At 42.2% G+C, this 16,138-nt stretch overlaps 1 protein-coding gene across 5 annotated transcripts in view; it reads left to right on the top strand.

The window, feature by feature from the left end:
* TCP11L2 (t-complex 11 like 2) overlaps positions 1-16,138 on the top strand; it is a 53,295-nt gene that overhangs the window by 19,244 nt on the left and 17,913 nt on the right. For all 5 annotated transcript variants that reach the window (XM_021091578.1, XM_021091577.1, XM_021091579.1 and 2 more), the window contains 3 exons: positions 4,643-4,763; positions 5,789-6,009; positions 9,866-10,002. In XM_021091578.1, coding sequence (XP_020947237.1) covers positions 4,643-4,763; positions 5,789-6,009; positions 9,866-10,002 — 479 coding nt within the window. The remainder of the gene's footprint in view (positions 1-4,642; positions 4,764-5,788; positions 6,010-9,865; positions 10,003-16,138) is intronic.

Raw genomic sequence — 16,138 nt, 5'->3', positions numbered from 1 at the left:
CAGGCCACCATCATCTCTGACCTGGGCTCTTTCCATCCTAACTGGTTGCCCAGGCTTCATTCTTAGCTCCCCACTGTTCATCTTCCACAGCCACAGGCAGCCATAGTGATCCTTCTAAAGGGTAAATCCGATTAGATCATGTCTTTGCTTAAAAGTCTTCAGTAGTTCTATTACACTTAGAAGAAAAAAATCCAGGAGTTCCCGTCGTGGCGCAGTGGTTAACAAATCTGACTAGGAACCATGAGGTCGTGGGTTTGATCCCTGGCTTTGCTCAGTGGGTTAAGGGTCCGGCGTTGCCATGAGCTGTGGTGTAGGTCACAGACATGGCTCAGATCCTGCATTGCTGCGGCTTGGATCCCATGTTGCTGTGGCGCTGACGTAGGCGGCAGCTGCGGCTCCAGTTAGACCCCTAGCCTGGGAACCTCCATATGCCACGGGAGCAGCCCTAGAAATGGCAAAAAGACCAAAAAAAAAAGAAAAAAAAAATCCAAACTCTTTAGTATGACCAGCCTCCTTTGCCGGCCATGTCTCTCACTCACTCCTTTCCTTCCTGCTCACTGTGTTTCTGCCACACTGGCTTCCTTGCTGATCTCAGAGCACACCAACTTATTCCTGTCCCATTGACTATGTCCTTCATCCTTCTTTTTCAGTGTTCTTCACATACATCTTCACCAGCTGCTTTCTTTTCCCCATTCACTTCTCAGCTTGAAGGTCACTGTCATAGAGAAGCTTTCTTCAGCCACCTGCCAAATCGGCACACTTTTCATCACTCTCTATCAAACTGTCTTCCTCTACCTTCTTCATGGCTCTGAAATTGTCTTCCTTTCAATGTGTTTTTTTGTCTTTTGTCTCCGCTAACATAGAAGCTTCTTGAGAGCAGAGACATTCCTTTCACTACACCCCAGGGCCTACGGCCTACTACATATTGAATGCCGAATGATCTTTTATTGACTGACTAATAAAACTGAAATTTTGAAGTTAGAATGAGCACACTTTATGAAGTGCAGCAAAAGATGACTTGGGAAGGAGTTCCCTTGTGGCCCAGCGAGTTAAAGATCCAGTGTTGTCACTGCTGTGGCTCTAGTTACAGCTGTGGCATGGGTTTGATCCCTGGCCCCGGAACTTCCACATGCCATGAGCATGACCAAACACACACACACAAGACAATTTGGGAGTACTTGTGGGTTTTGGTGGGGGTTTTTTTTGGTGTTTGTTTGTTTTGCTGTACCTGCTACATATGGAAGTGAGGCTAGGGATCAAATCCAAGCAGCAGCTGCAACCTACACCGTGGCTGTAGCAACACCGGTCCTTAACCCACTGCACCAGGCTGGGATCAAACCCGTGCCTCATCAGTGACCCAAGCTGCTACAGAGACAATGCCAGATCCTTAAACTGCTGCACCACAGGGGAACTCCTGGGAGTGCTTATGCTTTAAATTCAAAAGTTACAAATACAGGCTGAATGAAGGCTCTTTAGAATCAGACAGACCCTGGGGTTTGAATGCTGGCTCTGCTGAGACCATATCTGAGCTTTGTTCTCCAAGGATCTGATGGGGACCACAATACTCACTTCATTATTTTTTTAAATGATTTTTATTTTTTCCATTATAGTTGGTTTACAGTGTTCTGTTGATTTTCTACTGTACAGCAAAGTGACCCAGTCATACATACATGTATACATTCTTTTTCTCACATTATTCTCCATCAAGTACTCACTTTATTATTTATTTATTTATTTATTTTATTTTTTGTCTTTTTGCCATTTCTTGGGCCGCTCCCAGGCTAGGGGTCGAATTGGAGCTGTAGCTGCCAGCCTACACCAGAGCCACAGCAACGCGGGATCCAAGCCACATCTGTGACCTACACCACAGCTCACGGCAACACCAGATCGTTAACCCATTGAGCAAGGGTAGGGATCGAACCTGCCACCTCATGGTTCCTAGTTGGATTCGCTAACCACTGCACCACGAAGGGAAGTCTCAAGTACTCACTTTAAATGCATGCTCCTAGGCATACATGTGCCTTGCATTTAAGTACTTTGATACTATGGAAGAATTCCCCTTCCTTTCATTTTCTGCCAAAGCTATAAAATGTAAGCAAGGAAAACAATATGCAGAGTTGGGACACATTAACCTTTGTCAAAAAGTAAAATAGTGTATCATTAGCTGTTGATTTTCTAGATAACTCTCCACAGTGGCCAAGTTGTTACTATTTTTTTTTTATCAAAGCATCAGTGTTACTACTTGTGACAGATAAGGAGACAGGAAGATAGCTCTCAAATACTATCTCCTCTTCCTCTTTAAAATATGGCTGGCTCTCACATTTTACCATGTATTTCCTTGGGGGGAAACACATGGTAAATAAGTAGGATTTCCTTCTTTCTTTCTTTTCTTTCCTCTTTTCTTTCTTTCTTCCTTTCGTTCGTTCTTTCTTTCTTTCTTTCTTCCTTCCTTCCTTCCTTCCTTCCTTCCTTCCTTCCTTCCTTCCTTTCTTTCTTTCTCTCTCTCTCTCTCTCTCTCTCTCTCTGTTTCTTTCATTCATCTTTTTAGGGTCACACCTGAGGCATATGGAAGCTCCCAGGCTAGGGGTCCAATCAGAGCTGTAGCCGCTAGCCTATATCACAGCCACAGAAATGTGGGATCCAAGCCAAGTCTAGGACCTACATCATAGCTCACGACAATGCCAGATCCTTAACCCACTGAGCGAGGCCAGGGATTGAACCTGAGTCCTCATGGATGCTAGTCGGGTTTGTTACCTCTGAGCTACGATGGGAACTCCTCGGATTTCTGATACTCAGTAGGAATGCTTATAAATGATTTGACTGATCTCATCTCCACCCCTCCCTCCCCACCTCTTCTACCCCTGAAAATTAAAAAAGCTAAAAAGTACCTTTGTAGCCTTTAGGAAAACAAACTCTTGCACCCCTTAAGGAGCTGTAAAGTTGTTTTAGCTCATTCTTGATTGGTCCATTCAAGCCAAGTACATGAGGCTTGTGAAGTCAAGAGCACAGATCCCTTCCCGTGCTTTTTGTCTTCCTAATTGTTTTGTAATTGTTCAAGAGAGTCTCAAACATTGGAAATGGAATTTATGTTGAGTAAATCTAGTCAGGCAACTAAAATAAGTCTTAACATTTAAAGTGGATGAGTAGAATACAGTATTTGTAGTTACAGAAACAATTTTAACTCACACTCCTCAGAAAGCTAATTTTCATTTCTCATAGCATTATTATGTAATTAGCTATTTGTACTTTTTTTTTGGTCTTTTGTGTTTTTAGGGCCACACTCACAGCATATGGAGGTTCCCAAGCTAGGGGTCTAATCGGAGCTGTAGCCACCGGCCTACACCACAGCCACAGCAATGTGGGATCTGAGCCTTGTCTGCAACCTACACCACAGCTCACGGCAATGCCGGATCCTTAACCCAATGAGCGAGGCCAGGGATCGAACCTACAACCTCATGGTTCCTAGTCAGATTCGTTTCCGGTGCATCATGACAGGAACTCCCTATTTGTACTTTAGAAAGAAAAATTAGGATATATGCTTAACTATCAAATTGTTAATTCACTTACCATTGCATTCATTGAACACTCAGAAAATGCCAAGTGCTCTGCTAGTGCAGTGGCAGGTACCTAGAAGTGGCCTCTGCCTGGGAGAGGTGGATAGCACTGTGGGGCCCAAGACTCATAAGTAATTACAGTTTAGGGACTTATGTGCTTTTCTAAAAGCTGTGGCAGAAGGGTGTGGGAGTTCAGTAGGGATGTATGTTTTAATGAGCACCTATTTTAAAGCATTCACATACAGGGTAAAGCAAGGTGGCCACCTCTTCTATTGTGAGCCTTTCCTAGGAAGGCTCCTGTTTCAGCAATTTGATCTGGCTAACTTTAAATGGGACGTCTAAGCTGAGGTTGGCAGGTGTTCAAATGCATGTCTCCTTAAGGCCAATCTGTTCTATTCCATGCCATGAAATTTCAGCTGTTAAGGAAAGAGCAAGTTTGCCATCTCATCCCCAAAATATAGAACAAGTCTAAAGATCTGCATAGAAGAGTAGCTAAGTAAATTATGGCATCTCCTTAGGACAGAAGGAACTTATTGAAAGCTATAGGAAGGAAGAATTTTTAAAAATATAGGGAGACACATAAGACAGAATATTAAATGAAATAGGTATATCATATTGTACAGACCATGTATTAAAACAGTTCACTGAATGTCTGTCATATATGTCAAAAGATTAGTAATGGGGAGTTCCCGTCGTGGCGCAGTGGTTAACGAATCCGATTAGGAACCATGAGGTTGTGGGTTCGATCCCTGGCCTTGCTCAGTGGGTTAAAGATCCAGCGTTGCCGTGAGCTGTGGTGTGGGTCACAGACGCGGCTTGGATCCTGCGTTGCTGTGGCTCTGGCGTAGGCTGGTGAGTACAGCTCCGATTAGACCCCTAACCTGGGAACTTCCATATATGGTGGGAGCAGCCCTAGAAAAGGCAAAAAAAAAAAAAAAAAGGACAATAAATAAATAAATAAATAAGATTAGTAATGGGATTATGAGCAATTCTTCTATTTTTCTGCATTTTTAAAGATTTCTACAAAGAGCATATTTCTTTTATAATCAGGAACAACAGTGCTTATTTAAAAAAAACGATTCCTATAGCTTGGCAGGTCGAGTGAGGCACATTGTCCACCAGGCCTTCTGGGACGTCTTGGAATCAGAACTGAATGCAGAGCCTCCCGAGTATGAGCATGCCATCAAGCTGTTTGAAGAAATCAGAGAGGCAAGTAGATGTTGTCTGTATTAATTAGTAATTTCCTCCTAAAGGATGTTTTTGTGTCCTTCACAGAGAGTTGGAGATTCTTTGAAAAAACTGAGCCAGTTCAACCACTGGAAAGATTTTTTTCCTGCACCTCCTCGAGTCAGGTGGAGGCTAGGATAGCAGGGCAGCAGCCGGAACTCAGGCCAGTGCTTAGCATGTAGGACAGTGGTTGGGATGCTTCAGGGCACACAGACTGGAGTTAGATAAACCTGCTTTAGTGACAGGCTCTCTCTCCTTAAGTCTGTTTCCTGAGTAGTTGTTAGAATTAAATCAGATGACAGTTACAGCTGCCTTTTACAAGACACTTGCTCTGTGCCAAGTGCTTGATTATTCATTTATCTTTACCATAACACTGTGATGTCATTATTATGCCTGTTATTATTTTCTATAAAGAAACCAAGTTCCCCAACTCACCCAGGGTCCCACAGCTTTGAGGGGTGGAGAGGGATTTGAACCAAGGCACTCCAGCTCAGAGCCTGTGCTTCACACATGCTCTGTGTGTGTAAGTATAGTGTCGACTGTGTGGTGAATACTCAATATAGGTTGCTTATATAATATGTAATATTTTCAATATGTGCAAATATAGTATTATTCTGCTAATGGAGCCCATGGGGATATTTCCATTTGCCCTTCTTTAAAGGATTCTTTTGGAGCCATGATCTGCAACTTGTTCTTTCTTTGCCTGGCTTATCTGTAACCTCTTTGAAGTTCTTTCAATAATACTGCTTCCTTGCCAGTTGTTTTCATTCTGGTAGTGTTAGTAACTTCTCATAGGAGGGGTGGTGGTGGTGGTTTTAATTCAGAAGATAGGGCTTTCTTTCTAGAGTCAGCACACTGGACTGCTCCAGTGATCCACTACCCAGTCAGTGGCATCATGGGCATTGAAATATGGACAGGGAGCTTGGTCATCTAGACACTGAAATAAAAAATAACGACCTTTATTCTCATAATGATGCTGTTAATTTTTCTTTCCTTTCCCTATGTAGATTCTTCTTTCTTTTCTGACTCCTGGTGGCAACCGGCTTCGCAACCAGATCTGTGAAGTTCTGGACACAGACCTTATCAGGCAGCAGGCTGAGCACAGTGCTGTTGACATCCAAGGCCTGGCCAACTATGTCATCAGTACGATGGGAAAGCTGTGTGCTCCCGTGCGAGATGATGATATCCGAGAGTTAAAGGCTACCGGCAACATTGTGGAGGTGCTAAGGTTAGCACTTCTGCTGCTCGCATTTTCTTCTTCTTTTTTTTTTTAATGATTTTTATTTTTTTCCATTATAGCAGATTTACAGTGTTCTGTCAATTTTCTACTGTACAGCAAAGGGAAATATACATATATACATTTTTTCTCACAGTATCCTCCATCATGCTCTATCACAAGTGACCAGACATTGTTCCCTGTGCTATACAGCAGGATCTCATTGCCTATCCACTCCAAATGCAGTCATTTGCATCTATTAACCCCAGACTTCCAGTCCATCCCACTCCCTCCCCCTGGCAACCACAAGTCTGCTCTCTAAGTCCATGAGTTTCTTTTCTGTGGAAAGGTTTATTTGTACGATATATTAGATTCCAGATATAAGTGATATCATATGGTATTTGTTTTTCTCATTCTTACTTCACTTAGTATGAGCATCTCTAGTTCCATCCATTTTGCTGCCAATGGCATTATTTTGTTCTTTTTTATGGCTGAGTAGTATTCCATTGTGTATATGTACCACATTTTCTCAATCCATTTATCTGTCGATGGACATTTAGGTCATTTCCATGTCTTGGCTATTGTGAATAGTGCTGCAGTGAATATATGGGTGCATGTGTCTTTTTCAAGGTAAGTTTTGTCTGGATATATTCCCAAGAGTGGGATTGCTAGGTCATATGGTAGTTCTATATTTAGTTTTCTGAGGCACCTCCATACTGTTTTCCATAGTGGTTGTACCAATTTACATGCCCATCAACAGTGCAGTAGGGTTCCCTTTTCTCCACACCCTCTCCAGCATTTGTTATTTGTGGACTTATTAATGATGGCCATTCTGACTGGTGTGAGGTGTACCTCATAGTAGTTTTGATTTGCATTTCTCTAATAACTAGCGGTGTTGAGTATTTTTTCATGAGCTTGTTGGCTATCTTATCTTCTTTAGAGAAATGTCTATTCAGATCTTTTGCCCATTTTTCAATTGGGCTGTTGGCTTTTTTGCTGTTGAGTTGTATAAGTTGTTTGTATATTTTAGAGATTAAGCCCTTGTCAGTTGCATCATTTGAAACTATTTTCTCCCATTCCTTAGGTTGTCTTTTTGGTTTTTTTTTATGGTTTCCCTTGTTGTGCAAAAAGCTTGTCAGTTTGATTAGGTCCCATTGATTTATTTTTGCTTTCATTTCTGTTCCCTTGGGAGACTCACCTAAGAAAACATTTGTAAGGTTGATGTCAGAGAATGTTTTGCCTATGTTCTCTTCTAGGAGTTTGATGATGTCTTGTCTTATGCTTAAGTCTTTAAGCCATTTTGAGTTTATTTTTGTATATGGTGTGAGGGGGGTTCCAGTTTCATTGATTTACTTGCGGCTGTCCAATTTTCCCAGCATCACTTGCTGAAAAGACTGTCTTTTTCCTGCTTTATATTCTTGCCTCCTTTGTCGAAGATTAATTGACTGTAGGTGTCTGGGTTTATTTCTGGGTTCTCTATTCTGTTCCATTGGTCTATATGTCTGTTTGGTATCAGTACCACACTGTCTTGATGACTGTGGCTTTGTAATATTGACCTGAAGTCTGGGAGAGTTATGCCTCCTGCTTGGTTTTCGTTCCTCAGGAATGCTTTGGCAATTCTGGGTCTTTTATGGTTCCATGTAAATTTTTGGATTGTTTGTTCTAGTTCTGTGAAAAATGTCATGAGTAATTTGTTCGGGATTGCATTGAATTTGTAGATTGCTTTGGGTCACATTTTCTTAGAGTACCTTTGAGTTCATTCAGAAGGGAATTATGGGAATTGAGGAACACAGAATAATAACTGGTCTCCCAAAGGATTCCTTGACTCCAGGAAAAAACCCAAATAAGTAAGAGGCAAGTCAATCATTTATTGTGTACATGGAGTTTTCACATAGAATAACCTAACAAGGTTGTTAGTTGGCAGGTCCTGGGCCTTAGGGACACGATGATGAAAAAGGCAGATACAGCCTCTGACCCCAGGGAGTTTACAGTCTAATGGGGAGACAGCCCTTAAACAAGGAATTACAGTTGTGATGAAGTGCTATGGAAGGGGAAGTAGAGGGGATGAATAGAGCCTCCAGCAGGGGGACCTAATCTAGTTAAGGATCCAGGAAGACATCTTTATTAGAGAATTGCTAGCTGCTATGAAAGGTAAATTCTGAATTCTCAGTGATTTAACCAGTAAAAGTTTGTTTCTCACTCATGTCATTCTCTGAGTCAGGGATTCTTGGTCAGGCAGCCTTCCAGGTGTCATTTAGGCACCCAGGCCCCTTCTGTCCTTGGTTCCACCATTGTCCAGGTCCTTGAAGTCCTTCACATTCAGATGGTGAAGGGAAAGAGATCATGGGGGAGGCAGGGGAAGCCCAATGTTTAACCACATAGGCCGAGAAGGGATGTATTCCATTGACTATACCCAGTCCCATGGTCCCACCTCGATTGAAGCGGGCCTGGGAAACATGGTTGCCATCTGGAAACACATTTCCCAGCCACAAATCCACATTGCAGAAAGAGGGCATGGACCTCTGGTGGTCTGCTAGCTATCTCTGCCGTAGCTTCTCTAAGGAAACTTAAAATCATGAAACTAAAATCCGGACACTAATCTGGCTCTGTAGATGATAACTTCTTTGTAATCCCAGAGGAAAGAGGAGTCTGCAGTACTTTTTGCCTTTAAAGAGAACTCTTCTCCTTTTGTGTCTATAGCTACATTGAGAATTAAGTTTAAATAATAGTATTGGAAGGGAAGCCAGTTTGCACATAGCAAGTAACTTACTTTATGATATTGGTAAAGTTGATAACTTCTTTTTTTTTTTTTTTGTCTTTTTGCCTTTTCTAGGGCCGCTCCCGTGGCATATGGAAGTTCCCAGGCTAGGGGTCTAATCGGAGCTGTAGCTGCCGGCCTATGCCAGAGCCACAGCAACGCAGGATCCAAGCTGTGTCCGTGACCTACACCACAGCTCCCAGCAACGCTAGATCCTTAACCCACTGAGCAAGGCCAGGGATCGAACCCTCAACCTCATGGTTCCTAGTCGGATTCGTTAACCACTGCCCCATGACAGGAACTCCAGAAGTGGATAACTTCTTAAAACCACACTTTTCCTATCTGAAAATGGGCTGTAAGTATTCTTGGAGTTGCACTCGGCTCTGGCAGACTGATTCTCCAGGTGCAGAATCCTTGTTTTAAGTTCTCTTATTACCCGTGTGTGCTATCAATTCTGCAGTATTCATCTTGGTCATATGTTGAGCACCTACTGGTTGCCCCTGCCCCCTATATTTTATATTCATTATCTCATTGCCTCTTCACAACATCCCTCTAAGGCTGATCTCATCCCTTTCTTTCACAGACGGGGAAACCGAGGCTCAGAGAGATTGAGTAACTTGTTCCTGGCCACAGAGCTGGTCAGTTGCAAAGCTGTATTTGAACCCAGGGCTGTCCAACTCTACAATGAAGTGTTTTCTCCCTGTGCTTCACTGTCTTAGTCTTTCTTTTCTTTTTCTTATTTCCTTAGGGATAGAAGCCATGTACATACACTATGTTGAAACTCTTTAAAATTTCCTTCTTGAATCTTTTTTGTCCTTATTAATAAGACTTATTGTTGATGCTTCTTAGTGTCTATCAGTTTATGGCTGGATGTAATGGATCGCCTGGAAATATTGTATTTGCTAAAGCAAATACTCTTGAGATCTATAGAGGAATACATTCGGAATGCATATGTAAAGTCTTTTGTGAACAATGACCTTGTCAAAGTGATTGGAATTTCAAAACTGTTTCAGGAATATTTATCTTTTCCAGCCTGTAAAATAGATAATAATTAATTTCAGCTTTATTTATTAATCACCTCTCTAACTATTTTAACTCTAAAATTTTTAGGCAAATATTTCATGTCCTGGACCTGATGAAAATGGATATGGTCAATTTTACAATTAGGAGCCTGAGACCACATCTTCAACGCCAGTTGGTAGATTATGAGAGAACCAAGTTTCAAGAAATTTTAGAAGAAACTCCAAGTAAGTACAATATAAGTGGGTATATATTATAGAGAGAGAAATTGAATGAAAAGATGATATCTTCATTTTTAACATTTTAAATAGTATCCCTGAAGACTGTTGGCATTTCTGGTCAATATTTTTTTTTTTTAAACATTTTTTTTTTTTTTTGTTGTTGTTGTTGTTGTTACTGTTGCTATTTCTTGGGCCGCTCCCGCGGCATATGGAGATTCCCAGGCTAGGGGTTGAATCGGAGCTGTAGCCACCAGCCTACGCCAGAGCCACAGCAACTCGGGATCCGAGCCGCGTCTGCAACCTACACCACAGCTCACGGCAACGCGGGATCCTTAACCCACTGAGCAAGGGCAGGGACCGAACCCGCAACCTCATGGTTCCTAGTCGGATTCGTTAACCCTGCGCCACGACGGGAACTCCTGGTCAATATTTTTTTAACTTCTAAAATTGGCATCACATGGGAGTTCCCATTGTGGCTCAGTGGTAATGAACGTGACTATCCATGAGGATGAGGGTTTGATCCCTGGCTTTTCTCAGTGGGTTAAGGATCTGGTGTTGCTATCAGCTGTGGTGTAGGCCACAGGTATGGCTCAGATCTGGCATTGTGGTGGCATAGGCCACAGCTGCAGCTCTGATTCAACTCCTAGCCTGGGAACTTCAATATGCCCCAGGTGCGGGCCTAAACAGTCAAAAATAAATAAATTTAAAAAAATTAAGAAATAAAATTGATGTCACGTACAGCTTTTGACCCTGACCAAAGAACTGTGCTGAGTACCATTCACTTCTTCATGCATTAAAAAAAAAAATTTCTTAAGCACCCGCTGTGTCCAGACACATCTTAGGTGCTGTGGCTATTACAGTGAACAAAAGAGAATAAAGTTGCAGCCCCCAAAGAGCTGACCTTCTAGTAGGCATGACAAACAAACAAGCATATATTACCAGATGTGTTTTTAAATGTTATGAAGAAAAATAAGATAAAGGGACAGATGGTAATGGGGTAGGAGTGAGGGTAGGGGGTGTTTTTTGAATGAGGTGAACTCTCTAAGAAGTAATGTTGGGAGTTCCCGTTGTGGCTCAATGGTTAGCAAATATGACTAGGAACCATGAGGTTGCAGGTTCGATCCCTGGCCTTGCTCAGTGGGTTAAGGATCCAGCATTGCTGTGAGCTGTGGTGTAGGTCGCAGACACTGCTTGGATCTGGGTTGCTGTGGTTCTGGCGTAGGCCAGTGGCTACAGCTCTGACTGGACCTCTAGCCCGGGAACCTCCACATGCCGCGAGTGCGGCCCTAGAAAAGACGGAAAAAAAAAAAAAAAAAAAAGAAGAAGAAGTAACGGAGCAGAGTTTGCAAAGGAATAAGGAAGGGGCATGTGAAGATGTAAGAGAGGAACATTCCAGCCAGAGGGAGCTGCACACATAAAGGCCCTGCAGCAGAACCTTGTTTGTGAAGTTGGACAAACACAAGGTAGACAGTGTGGCTGGAGCAGAGTAAGCAGGAGGGAATGGGAGCAGATGAGACCAAGAGGTAGGCAAAGGCGGGTCATATAGAGCCTCATTAGGAAATGAGAATTTAGGTTTCATTCCAAGTGTGATGGGAAGTCATTGGAGAGTTTGAGTAGGGGAGCAACATCTGATTTTCAGTTTTAGAGTGTGCCCTGGCTCCTGGGTAGAGAACAGATTGTACGAGAGCAAGGAGGGAAACAGGGATACCAGCTGGATGGTATTGCAGATGGTGGACTGGTCCAGGTGGTAGGGTTCAAAGTAGTAAGAACAGGTCAGGTTCTGGATGTATTTTGAAGGTGGAGTAACAGTTGGATGTGGGAAAAAAGAGAGGAGTTGAAGCTGACTCTTAAGTTTTTCCCTGAGCAACTGGGTAATTAGTGATGCCTGTTAGTGAGTGAGAGAGACCAGGGAACGAAGGTTGGGAGACGGTATGGAATCAGAGTTCAGCTTTAGAAATGTGAACCCTGAGATCCCATTTGATAGCAACATAAAGATGCCAGGAGGGATTTAGATAGAAGAGACGAGTTCAGGGGAATGGTGGGAACTGTACATCTGGGAATCATCAGTATGTTTATGTTTATGTTTATGGTAGATAAAGCCATGGAGCTGGATAGTAGCTAAATATAGAATGCTTACCAATTCTGAGTGCTTGACCTGTTTTAACAGATTTAATCTTTACAAAAACTTTAGGAAATTACTCCCCATTTCATGCATGAGGAAACTGAGGCATAGAGAGGTTAAATCACTTGCCTCCCTGACCCAACTTGTGAGCTAGGACTCACCCCAACAGTCTGGCTCCACAGTCCATGCTCTTACCCATCCATTTCACTGGATGGATTACGTAGGGAGTGAGTGTAGATACTGAGCAGGACTGACTTGGGACTCTAAAGCACCTAGAGCTTGAGAAGAGCGTTCAGCAACAGAGACTGTGAAAGGATAGTCAGAGAGGTGAAGAAAGCCAGGAGAGGGGGGCGTCCTAGAAGACAAGTGAAGAAAGTGTTCAGAGAAGGAAGACATGGTCAGCTGCAACGAGTGCTGCTAAGCAGTCAAGAAAGATGAAAGCTGGAGTTTCCATTGTGGCTCAGCAGGTCTGTGAGGATGTGGATTCCGTCCTGACCTCGCTCAGTGGGTTCAGGTTCATCGCAGCACTATTCACAGTAGGCAAGACATGGAAAAAACCCAGATGTCCCTCAACAGTTGAATGGATTAAGAAGATGTGATACATCTACACAATGGACTACTACTCAGCCATAAAAAAGAACAAAATAATGCTATTCATGGCTGCAACTAGAGATTCTCATACTGAGTGAAGTCAGAAAGATAAATACCATATGATATCGCTTATATGTAAGAATCTAAAATCTGGCACAGATGAACCTATCTACAGAAGAGAAACAGACTCACAGACATAGAGAACAGACTTGTGGTTGCCAGGGGGGTAGGGGAGGAAGTGGGATGGACTGGGAGTTTGGGGTGAGTAGATGCAAACTATTACATTTAGAATGGATAAACAATGAGGTCCTGCTGTACAGCACGGGGAACTATATCCAATCACTTGTGATAGAACATGGTAGAAGATAATATCAGAAAAATAATATGTGTGAGTGTGTGTGTATCTGTGTTATATATATATATATATATATATATATATATATATATAAACTGGGTCATTTTTCTGTACAGCAGAACTTGACACAACATTGTAAATCAGCTACAATAATAATTTTAAAAAGGATCCAGCATTGCCTCAAGTTGCATCATAAGTTGCATATGTAGCTCAGATCTGGTATTCTGTGGCTATAGTGTAGGCCTGCAGCTGCAACTCCAATTCAACCCCTAGCCCAGGAACTTCCATATGCTGCAGGTGCAGCTATAAATAGAAAAAAAAAAAAAAGGAAAAGAAAGATGAAAACCAAGCCTTGACCACTGGATATGACTGCATAAGGACCCTTGGTAACCATGATGGGAGCAGTTTCGGTGGACTAGTGGGCATTAATATTACCTTGCAGTATTGTCGCAATTATTCAGTGAGAGAGGTAGTTATACCTTCATTTCACAGGTAAGGAAACTAAGATGCCAGATGTTGGACAGCTAGCAAGAGGCTGGCAAACTGGTTCCCTATGGGCAGACTCTGGTCTTTATTTAACCACAATCTAAAGCTGTGTTCAGTGGTCCACTTACCCAACGCTCGTGGACTGAGCTTTTGTACCAGAACAGTCAATATGATAGCTTTATATAAACAAAGCCAAACAGATGCCACTTTTAAAGGGGCTCTGGTAGGCAGGAGCCTGTCCAGGGAAGAGGGCACGGCCATGGATAGTGACATAATAACAGTCAGTGAAGCTGGTCCATCCTGCTTGGAAACAAGGAGACTCAGGTGGGTCATGAGCACTGCCCTCCTAGCTGATAGTGATTCAAGGGACTTTGTTAAGTTCTTTAGGGCAGACTAGGACCCATGGGAGGGAAGTAGCAGACATCCAGTTTTGACCTTCCTAGCAGCAAGAGCTGCTGTTTTAACTTTGGAATGGGTCTCTCTATTATGAATCGTAGTCCATGCTAGCTAACATTTTAAAAATAAAGTATAGTTGATTTACAGTGTTGTGCCAATTTCTGCTGTACAGCGTGGTGACCCAGTCATACATGTGTCATGTATGTTCTAACCCAAGAGATTGGATATAGTTCTCTGATAGCTGACATTTTGTTCAAGCACTTATTATGTGCCAGGTCCTTATTATGTGCCACATATCTTACATTTATTAGCTCCTTCAAGTCTCACAAGCACCCTATGAGGTTGGTACTGTTGTCACCCACTGCTTATGAAAGAAGAAACTGAGGTTAAGGTATTTATCTAGGTGGTTGCTATAAGTGGTAAATTCCGGATAACCCAGATATGTCTCTGCTCCAAAGCATGTGCATTTAACCATTATGCAATACTGACTCTCTCCAAACAATACATCAACTCTCTTGGGGGATTTGCAGAGGGAGCTCTAGTATCGAGTGATTAGATGACTAGGTGACTTCTAAGGATCCTTCTACAACAAAAATTCTACGCCTCAGGGCTATACAGTCTCAGCTTCAAAGGCAGAAAGGGGTTATGGGACATAGAACCCTACATAGACCCCAGATCTGAAACCTGAATTATAATAGCTATATTCTTAGCAGCATTTCCCTGAGACTCCTTGGTTGGTTTGATTTGTCCATGTATATATGTGTATATACATATGCACAAATATCTCCATGTCTTGAATCAAGTTAGTGCGTAACCTTGAACAAATTCCTTAATAGAGGGTTAAGTTACAGTTTTGTTCATCTCAAATGATTTGTTTCTATCCTTAAAACCCAGGCTTAGTGACTTGTAATTCATTTGCACTTTTCACATTGACTTGGATATTTCCAGAGATTTAAGAATAGAATACATCCAGCTGTGCAAATAGGTCATTATTGCCCAGCTCTAAATATGTTCCCAGAGAAATCAAGAGTCCAGGAAGCAGAGTGTATGTCAGTTGTTAATTATATCCTCAAGTCATTCTGCCAAAAATTGGCCACTGTGACCTAGTATCAAAATAAAAGTCTTACTGTATTACATAGAAGGACAAAATTGTTGGATTTTTGTGTGTACATGATTTTATAAAATAAATATTGGAAGAAATCAATACAGGGAAGTACTCTGGGTTTCTTGACTCCCAGAAGATTGTATTTTGCCAACAGAGAGATTTTAGATAATTGCCCTATTTAAAATACATCCAAGAGGAGTTCCTGTTGTGGCTCAGCAAGTTAAGAACCCAACTAGTATCCATGAGGATGCGGGTTCAGTCCCTGGGCTAGATCAATAGGTTAAGGATCTGGTGTTGCCACAAGCTGTTGTATAGGTCACAGATGTGGCTTGGATCCTGAGTTGCTGTGGCAGTGGCTATGGCTGGAAGCTACAGCTCCGATTTGACCCCTAGCCTGGGATCCTCCATATGCCACAGGGGTTGCCCTAAATTTCCAAAAAAGAAAAATAATAATAATAATACACCTAAGAAAGACTTCACCAATGATAAGGGGCATGTATTAAATGTCAACAAGGTAACCATATTAAACCCAGCAACTAAATTATCTGTGGAATGGGTAGCACATTATTCTTGGGGTGAGGGGGGCAGGCTACAAATAATTTTTCAGAAACTCAGAAAGAAAACATTTTATTTATTTAGATAATATCTTATATCTGATGAAATACTCTCATGAACTTCATTTCATGTGATTCTTTCAGAAATCCTATGGGACGTAAATGTTTTTCAAAAATCTATCAGGAGTTCCCTGGTGGCATAGCGGATTAAGGACTCAGTGCTGTCACTGCTGTGGCTCTGGTTGCTGCTGTGGCAGAGGTTCGCTCCGTGGCCCAGAACTTCTGCATGCTATGAGTGTGTGTGTGTGGGGGTAATATATATATATATCAAACTGCACTGTGATTCTCTTTGCCTTGCACCCAAGGCATTCAGGAAATATTTATGGAACATTTTAGAGATGAGCAAGCTGATGCTCAACAATGACCTTTCCACAGACAGGGCCACACAGCTGATGTAGTAGAGAAGAGACTGGAAGCCAGGTCTCCCATAGTGAAGCCAGGGTTACATCAGGCTGTTGCTTTGGCTCTTTTCT

The sequence above is a fragment of the Sus scrofa genome, chromosome 5 (genome assembly GCF_000003025.6).
Source record: "Sus scrofa isolate TJ Tabasco breed Duroc chromosome 5, Sscrofa11.1, whole genome shotgun sequence".
NCBI lineage: Eukaryota > Metazoa > Chordata > Mammalia > Artiodactyla > Suidae > Sus > Sus scrofa.
This window is presented reverse-complemented; position numbering and strand designations above follow the sequence as displayed.